Below are 9,592 nucleotides of genomic sequence, written 5' to 3'. Positions count from 1 at the left end.
TACAAGCCACAAGTAGCGAAGCAGTGCTTAAGTGTCTTTCTTCCTATCTCCCATTCCTCTCTCAATTTCCCTCTGTCCTATCAACTAGGAAGGAAAGAATGGAAATAGGGCCACTAGGAGCAGCTGATTCATCATGTAGGCACTGAGCCCAGTGATAACCTGCTGTCAAAGTCATCACCATCAGCATCAGCATCTGGACTTCTGAATCACACAGATATTTTGAAAATGTTAATTCTCTACAAAATTCTCTACTCCTTTATGCCTTGGTTGATAATCACATTAACCATATTGAAGATGGTGTTGATTGCACTATGTGGACACACTGGCTAGTAAGTTACTCAAGGTTGCAATAAAGCGATGGATCTGAAATCTGAGTCCCTAGGTCTGTCTCCATGTGCACATGAAGCCACAGTAAGATTCCAGGTCCAGAGCAAATTATATGGTACTTTTCTATTGCTATATTTTTACAAGAGGAAATTTGTCTAAAGTGTCCATCTTATATAGTAAAAAAGGAAAAAGAGGTCGTGGATTGGCAATTTATAACATATGGAGTTGTGTGCAGGCCCATCACTTTTTCTCCCCTCTCCCTTTTTTTTCTGTCTTAATGAGCTGCCCTTAACAGAGACAGTCTATTTGCCTGGCTGAGTTTGTGACCACAGGAGATACCAATCTTCTCCACTAGACAAAAAATATGAATGGCTCCCTGAATTTTGTCTCAGCAACGAGTGTGCTGTGCAAGCCCAGCATAGATTTTACGGACTGTAAGGTAGCAGGTGCCTTTCCAAGGCATTGGAAGAACTGTGAAGTAGTTGATTAATGTAAATTATTGATTACACGAGCTATAGAAGGCCAGCGACAGTGTTTGGTAACTGGACCCCATAGACAGAATGGAAAACCATATTCCAGCTAGCAATTTTAATTCGAGGCTCTGCTCTTTGTAGTGAGGGGAAGAAAAAAAGAAAGAAAAAGATGTAAAATGTTAGGAAGATGAATTAAATTTCGACTCTTTTTGAGCCCTGCCCCAAACCTTGATGAAATTAGGACAGAACAACAACAACAAAAAAAAGCAAGGGGGGAGGGCTAGCCAGAGAGACGGACGTACGGGGTCTCGGCACTCTAGGCGACCAGTGCCTGGGGACAGACATATAGACAGCCCAGGGGATGCTTAGGCTGCACGCCCTCCCTTCGGCGACCTGCCAGACTGAGTCCCCAGCCCCGCTGGGGAGGGAAAGGCGCGCGTGGCCGGGCGCGCGCACACACGCACACTCACGTGTGCGCTCACACACAGGCACGCACGCGCGCGCACGGACACTCCACTAGTCCTCGGCCTGTTTCCTTCGCCCCCTCCGCCGGGGGCGGGTCTCTTTCTCTTTAAAGAGCAGACGGGCTCCGCGCAAACCCAGGCTCGCTAAGGCCCGGGAGCCTGGGGCCGAGCCGCTCGTAGCCAATGGGCGCGGTGGAGCGGCTCGAGCGGGGCTGACGCTGCACCAATGGGCGTGCGCGAGGGGCGGGGGCAGCGCAGGAGACACTATTGTTGATGAGGAGCGGCGGCGGCGACGGCTGTACTACCTCGTTGCTGCTGGCCGCGGCCCGGGCGCCCGTAGCACCCCGGATTCCAGCTCCGTCAGCCCGCGGCGGGGGCCTGCCCTCCGGGCTCGGGGATCCGCCCCCTGCAGCCTAGCGCGAGCAAACCCCTCCTTCTTGCCCCGCCACCAGGGAGGGGACCATGTCTCAGCGGGTGAGGCGCAACGGGTCCCCCACGCCGGCCGGCTCTCTCGGGGGCGGCGCGGTCGCCCCGGCCGGGGGAGCCGGGAGCCGCCTGCAGCCCATGAGAGCGACGGTTCCGTTCCAGCTGAAGCAGCAGCAGCAACATGGCAGCCCCACGCGGGGCGGCGGCGGCGGCGGCAACAACGGAGGCTGCTGCGGCGGCGGCGCCTCAGGCCCCTCGGGCGGCGGCGGCCCCCGCACCGCCTCACGCAGCACGAGCCCCACGCGCGGCGGCGGGACGACGGCGGCGCGCACCAGCCCCACGGTGGCCACGCAGACGGGCGCGTCCGCGACGGCCACACGAGGCACCAGCCCGTCGCGCGGTGCCGCGCCCGGGGCCCGGGGGAGCCCTCCGCGCCCGCCGCCGCCGCCGCCACCGCCGCCGCTGGGCCCTGCGTCGTCGCCCAGTTCGTCGCCCACCCACCTGTGGACCGGCGAGGGCGGCGCGGCGCCACCCCCAGCCCGCGTCCGGCAGCGGAGGTCCCCGGAGAGGAGGAGCCCGAGCGCTCCGGTCTGCAAAGCAGGTAGGTCCCGGGGCTGCGCGGCGGGGGCGGCTCCGGGGCCTGACACCTCTCCCCGGGCCTCGGAGGACCCTGCCCCCACCCGCACCCCTGCATCCCCCGCCGGCCTCCCACCCCTCATCCCTCGAACGCTCCCGGCCTCGTACCTCCCTACCCCCATGTCGGCCAACCCCGTACCCCCGCCGGCCTCGTCCCCCTGCAGCCTCATTCTCCGAACTCACCAGGCCTCGGACCCCCCCGTCGTACCCCCCAACCCCTAGTCGTATCCCTGTACCCCCCCGTCGTACCCCTGCATCCCCATTTTACCCTCTGCACCCCCTATCGTACCCCCTGCACCCCCTATCGTACCCCCTGCACCCCCTGTCGTACCCCCTGCACCCCCTGTCGTACCCTCTGCACCCCCATCGTACCCCCTGCACCCACCGTCCTACCCCTGCACCCCCCTCGTGCCCCTGCACCCCCGTCGTACCCTCTGCACCCCCTGTTGTACTCCCCGCATCCCCGTCGTACCCTCTGCACCCCCTATTGTACTCCCCGCACCCCAGTCGTACCCTCTGCACCCCCTATCGTACCCCCTGCACCCACCGTCCTACCCCTGCACCCCCTCGCACCCTCTGCACCCCCCGTCGTACCCCCTGCACCCCCTATCGTACCCCCTGCACCCCCTGTCATACCCCCTGCACCCCCTGTCATACCCTCTGCACCCCCATCGTACCCCCTGCACCCACCGTCCTACCCCTGCACCCCCCTCGTGCCCCTGCACCCCTGTCGTACCCTCTGCACCCCCTATTGTACTCCCCGCACCCCCGTCGTACCCTCTGCACCCCCCTATCGTACCCCCTGCACCCACCGTCCTACCCCTGCACCCCCTCGCACCCTCTGCAGCCCCCGTCGTACCCTCTGCACCCGCCAGTCGTACCCCTGCACTCCGTGTCATACCCCTGCGCCCCCCATCGTATCCTCTGCACCCCCGTAGTACCCCTGCACCCCCGTCATATCCCCCGCACCCCCATTGTACCCCTGAACCCCCATCGTACCCCTGCAGCCCCCCCGTCGTGCCCTCTGCACCTTCCATCGTACCCCTGCATCCCCATCGTTGAACCTCCTACACCCCTCTGTCATACCCCCCTGCACCCCCCCCCCCGTTATACCCCTGCACCCGCACCCCCGCCGAACCCCTGCACCCCCGCCGGCCTCGTACTCCATACCCCCCCCAACTCTCCCAGACTCCCTCCCCCTTGCGCCCCCCCCCCCCCAGCTGTTGAGTTAATGATAAGCCGCTTGGGCAGTCCTGGAGAGGGGCATCTGGGGAGCTGCCCTGCGCTTGCCCTCCACCCTGAGGCTCCAGCCCCGGATTGCGGGGCGGGCCGGGCAGTGCCCACGCAGCCCAGGGCCGGGGAGACCCCTCTCCGTTCTGTCTGAGGGCTTGTGCTGTGCTGGCTGTGTGTCTGGGGTGTAGAACTACTTGATTTTCTTCTCTCAAGGTGGTCTCCCGTTAGGGACCTAGAGGGTGACCGTCCCCGACCCCCACTGGGGAAGGCTCTGGAGGGAGCTGCCAGCTTCCCTGCAGCGAACTCCGGTGGGAGCAGAGTAGGAGGTTTACCGCGCTGGAAGAGAAGCTGGGTGCTCTCGCTCGCTGCACAGCAGCACTGGCCAGCATAGGCCTTGCCTGCCCCTGTTTAGGAATAGTTATTCAAGTCGAGGAAGAAGTGCTGGGGGCTGAAAGGGGACTTCGTATTACCTAACCAAGTAAGTAGGATGAAGTGATTTTAAGGTTTAAAGTTTTCAGAAATGCAGAGAATGGGATGGCTTCTTATTTAAAAAATTCAGTAATGGATATTTTGGAGAGAGAATTTCCCTCAACATCATCAGTAGAGTTTGCTATTTAAAATAGGAGTGCTGTTTTAAACCTTTTGAAAATGCAAAATGCTTAAAATAAAATGGGGGAGTCGGGTGGTAGTGCAGGTGACACAAAGCGCAAGGACGGGCTCCCTACCTGCAGGGGAGTCGTTTCACAGGCAGTGAAGCAAATCTTCAGGTGTCTGTCTTTCTCTCTCCCTCTCTGTCTTCCTCTTCTCTCTCCATCTCTCTCTGTCCTATCCTGGAGAAAAAAAAAAACCCAAACTTTTGTTAAAAGTACTGGGACTTCCAGGGGGTCGGGCGGTGGCGCAGTGGGTTAAGCGCATGTGGCGCAAAGCGCAGGGACCGGCGTAAGGATCCCGGTTCGAGCCCCCGGCTCCCCACCTGCAGGGGAGTCGCTTCACAGGCGTTGAAGCAGGTCTGCAGGTGTCTATCTTTCTCTCCCCCTCTCTGTCTTCCCCTCCTCTCTCCATTTCTCTCTGTCCTATCCAACAACGAATTGCGTCAACAAGGGCAATAATAATAACCACAACGAAGCTACAACAAGGGCAACAAAAGGGGGAAAAAAAAAAAAAAGGCTTCCAGGGAGTCGGGCTGTAGCGCAGCGGGTTAAGCGCAGGTGGCGCAAAGCACAAGGACCGGCATAAGGATCCCGGTTCGAACCCCGGCTCCCCACCTGCAGGGGAGTCGCTTCACAGGCGGTGAAGCAGGTCTGCAGGTATCTATCTTTCTCTCCTCCTCTCTGTCTTCCCCTCCTCTCTCCATTTCTCTCTGTCCTATCTAACAACGACAACAATAATAACTACAACAATAAAATAACAAGGGCAACAAAAGGGAATAAATAAATAAAAAAATAAATATTTACCAAAAAAAAAAAAAAAAGGCCTCCAGGAGCGGTGGATTCATGGTGCAGGCACCGAGCCCAGCAATAACCCTGGAGGAGGAAAAAAAAAGAGAGAGAAAAAAAAAAGTACTGGGACTTCCCACCCCTTCAAATAATAGCCATCAGTTACTGAGCTCCTACGGTATGGTGAGAGATTTAAGAGATGTATTGCTAGATCTCATTTTAATCCTCACAATAGCTTGTAGAGAGGTCAAATAACAGGTAGTAAAATTGATCTTTGAACTCTGCTAGGTGGAGCTTGAAAACTGCGTCTTTGATACTCTATCAAACAGGTCACTTCATAATGTAAGCTAGAGCCTGGGAAACACGTAGCATACATGTGCTTAGCTTTGAAGCATCTCTTCAGATCTTCAGAGATATCTAGAGAACATTGCTTTAATCTGCCTTAAACCTTCAGGAGCCAGTCAGTGCTTGAGCCGGCCTCAGAGCTGGGAGGAAGAGGTAATGGCCCTAGTGTGGTATTAGCATCTGCCCAGCCTCTCCACTGTTGGCACCTCAAAGCAGAGCAGCAGCCTGAGGAGAGTCAGGTTAAATTGTGTGGGGGAAAAGGATTCTGTCACTAGCAAAGTCTGTTTTCCCAAGATCTCGGGCTCCCACTCTGTTTTTTCAAAGCCCCCTTCCTTCACACCAGTCATTTCTGTGAGGGTTCTTGCTTTAAAATTAATCTTTCCCATTAACCTCCCTCTCCTCCCCTCCGCTCCCCACCTCACCCCAGCCCCCCCAAAATACCCAAGGAGAATAAAAACTCAGTTTCCTTTGTGCAGCACTCTTGCCCAGGTGTGTGAAAAGAGAGAATGCCTGTTACTAAGTTATACTGAAGTGAGTGCTAACTTCTTCTTCCAGGAATATATTCTTATTTCACTCAAGTGTACTTGACAGAATACAAGTTTTCAAAGGTCAAGTCTTCATAGAGGTCAAGATCTTCTGATCTTTTTTTCTCAGGTTAGATGTGGAAGGAGGCGGGGATAGAGGTGGATGGCACAGCAGTAGAACACACAGCTTGCACGTGTGAGGTCGCATGTTCAGTCCCTAATAATACATATGCCCGAGTTGAGTAGTTTCTCTGCTCTCTCTCTCTCGTGAAAATAAATAAAAAATGTACCTTACACTTGTAGAGATCATAGTTGGCCCATGTCAGCAATCTTGGGAGAACTGCAGTGGCTGGCAGTGGGGAGATTGGGGATTCAGAGCCCTGGTGGTGGGGACAGCCTGGAATTATACCCCTGTTGACATGTAATTTTGTAAATCAATATTAAATCACTAACAAAAAAAGTACCTTAAAATTGGGAAGGAGAGAAAATTAAAAGAGGAGTGTCTTTTAAATTACTTTACTCCCTTTAAAAAACAAGTATTTTAGTGATTTAAAAAAAAAGAATATATAAAGAAATTGAAAAATTAACTCATAACAAATAGTCTTTTTTAAATTTTTTAAAAAATTATCTTTATTTATTTATTGGATAGAGACAGGTAGAAATTGAGAGGGAAGGGGGTGATAGAGAGGGAGAGAGACAGACACCTGCAGCCCTACTTCAACACTTGTGAAGCTTTCCCCCTGCAGGTGGGAACCAGGGGATCGAACCTGGGTCCTTTAGTTTTGTAACATGTGTGCTCACCCAGGTGCACCACCACCTGGCCCCAACAAATAGTCTTGTAGAACAATGGTTAAAGGATACAGGCAACTAAAAGAGCCATACTGGGAGTCAGGAAATAGCTCACCTATAGAACACACACTTTATCATGGTACAAAAAAAATGACTGTCATAAGAATGTGAAAATACACTCAACCTCATTAGTCAAATTGGTGAAATAACAGAAGCTGTGGTCATTGCCTTTATTTTGGCCAAAATTTAACACAAGAATGGGAGGGCTACATTAAAATGACAGGGTACACACTTTGCCATGCCACCAGAGTGCTGGTGGTTCTTTCTCTCTGGCTCTCTTTCTCTCTTCCTGTTCCTCCTCTCCCTCTGTTTTGGGGGAAAAAGAGAAAGGAGTGTAAACTGGAGCAGTGGAATGCATGGAACCCCAACAATAACCCTGAAGGAGGAGTTCTCTTACCACTGCTAATGAGAGTACAAACTGGCATCAATCATTAGAAAAACTAATTGAGTAACATCCAGTAATATTTTTACAAATGCAAAGAAGTAGGACTGGTAGAAATCTCACCGAGTGGAATGCCCACTTTGGCGTGCTTGAGGACCTGAGTTTAAGCTCCTGAGCACCACACAGTGCACCAGGGCAGTTCCATGAATGGTGCTCTGGCTTTTCCGTCTGTCTGCCTGTCTCTGATTCTATCTGGGGAAAAAATGTCTGCCAGTGGAATTGTGTAAGCACAAGGCCCCTGCTGGCAAAAGAAATGGCAAAGAACCAAAACCCCAGAGGTCCCACTAGACCCTTTTTGATTAAAGGATTGCTGCCAGTGTGCAGTCTCCATGAAATCTAGATGTCCGCACTGGTAGAGTTAGAGGGGGTAGGATTGAGTGTGTGTGGTTTGTTGTTACCAGACACTGTCAGCCCTGGCTCAGGTAGGTAGTGCAGGGAATTCATTATACTTGGGACTTTAGAGCCTCAGGCATGAAAGTCTTTTTGCGTAACCATTACCCTGCCCTCCACTCCCCCTTGTTTTATATCCTTCTGCACCTAAAGTGACTCAAACTGCCCAGATTGTCTGTTGGATGAACTGGAAGCTCTACCTTTTGCTTGGAATGAAAGTCCTTGGCTCTCAGGGTATGTGAAGGAGCACATACACTTATTCTGCCACACCCTCCTAAACTACTTTGCTCTCTTGGGGTTAGAGCACATCCTTGACCTTGAACTTTCTTCTCTTGACTTACAGTAAAAAATCCAAGTACCCATTCCTGAGAGTTTTTTTTTTCCTTTTTTCCTCCAGGGTTATTGCTGGGGCTCGGTTGAATCCACTGCTCCTGGAGGCCGTTTTTTTTTTTTTTTTTTTTTTAATATTTATTTTCCCTAGTTTTTTATTTTTTAAATATTTATTTATTTTCCATTTTATTGCCCTTGTTATTTTATTGTTGTAGTTATTATTGTTGTTATTGATGTCATCATTGTTGGATAGGACAGAGAGGGGAAAGATAGACACCTGCAGCCCTGCTTCACCTCTCCTGAAGTGACCACCCCCTGAAGGTGGGGAGTGGGGGAGAAGTGCTCAAACCGGGATCCCGACACCAGTCCTTGCGCTTCATGCCATGTGCACTTAACCCACTGTGCTTCCTCCCTACCCCCTCCTGACAGATATTTTAAAATACCCACCTTCAGTAACTGCTATCTCTTCAGCAAAGGGTTTGACCCGTTTTGAAAAGGTAACTCGGGGCAAGCCTGTGGGCACCCAGTTTTATACTCATGTTACAATGTACAAGAACCAGGGTTCAAGTCCCTGATCCCCACCTGCAGGGGGAAGCTTCACTAGTGGTGAAGCAGGGCTACAGGTGTCTTTCTGTCTCTCTCTCTCCCTGTCTCCTCCTCCCCTCTCAATTTGTCTCTGTCTCTATTCAATAATAAATAAATAAAATTTTAAAAACAAATGAAGAGGTGCCATGACACAGATCAGGGTTTTAAAACTTCTGTATCACCATCACCACATTGAAGTCACATGAAATGGAGAGATGAATAACTTTCAGACATTAAGTTTATTTTTAGAACATTTGCTTATTAATGAGAGAGAATGACATTTGTAGACTCAGGGTTCAAACTTAGGTCCTCAAATTTTTTATTCCTGTGTTCTACTTCTGCACCCCCTCCTAGGCTAGCTAACTACTTTCTTACCAGATAAGTAGGTGATAGTGTGATATGGGAAAGGTGATAGGGAGAAGGAAGAGAAACACACCTGCAGACTGATCACTCATAAAGTTTCCTCCTGCAGCTGGGAACCAGGAGCTCAAACCCAGGTCCTTGTTCACATAGTGGTATGGAGTAAATGAAATGGAAGCAAGTTGAACATTACTGAACATGCTGCCTCCATGTAAAGGTATCAGGCATATTGGGGTTGCTGCTAGTTCTAATGTAACAAATTACTAAGAGCAGATTTAAGGCTTCATGCTTGTATGAAATTCCAAACTGGGGAGAGCAGTGCCTGCAAACACACAGAACCTTTACTCTGTGTGTTCTGTAGTTCACCTGTGTCCGAATCATTTAGGTCCTTACTAAATATTCAGGCTTCCATGTCATACTCCAGACCTTGAACACCACTCCCCTGTGATTTTTCTGTACTCTGAATGTGGAAAACAGTCACTAGAAGCCCCTCATGGAAATAGTTGGAGAGCTCATTAGAGAAAGGGCATTAGTACCATATATATTAAAGTTATTTTTGCAGTGCAGCAGCTGTGGAGATAGCAAGCTGTGTTCTTGCTGATTTTTTTGCCTTACTCTGGATCATTATGTTGTGGATGAATTTGGTTGCATATTGGGGCGGGAAAATTACAAGAGCAGCAAGAAATGGATTTCTATGGACTAATAATCAGGAAGTAGAATATCATATTTACATCATCTTTGACTTCTGCTTTCTAATGCACTGAAGTCTGCT

General features: G+C 51.4%; 1 protein-coding gene across 3 annotated transcripts in view; it reads left to right on the top strand.

Annotated features, from left to right (window-relative positions):
* Positions 1–1,474: 1,474 nt before the first annotated feature.
* The window catches only part of FAM117B (family with sequence similarity 117 member B), a 94,957-nt gene continuing 86,839 nt past the window's right edge, over positions 1,475–9,592 (top strand). The window contains exon 1 of one of the 3 annotated variants that reach the window (XM_060194112.1): positions 1,475–2,291. In XM_060194112.1, the coding sequence (XP_060050095.1) occupies positions 1,727–2,291 (565 nt within the window). In that variant the 5' untranslated portion in view covers positions 1,475–1,726. The remainder of the gene's footprint in view (positions 2,292–9,592) is intronic. The other 2 variants (XM_060194113.1, XM_060194114.1) reach the window with 2 other exon arrangements.

This window comes from Erinaceus europaeus, chromosome 7, assembly GCF_950295315.1.
Source record: "Erinaceus europaeus chromosome 7, mEriEur2.1, whole genome shotgun sequence".
Taxonomy (NCBI): domain Eukaryota; kingdom Metazoa; phylum Chordata; class Mammalia; order Eulipotyphla; family Erinaceidae; genus Erinaceus; species Erinaceus europaeus.
This window is presented reverse-complemented; position numbering and strand designations above follow the sequence as displayed.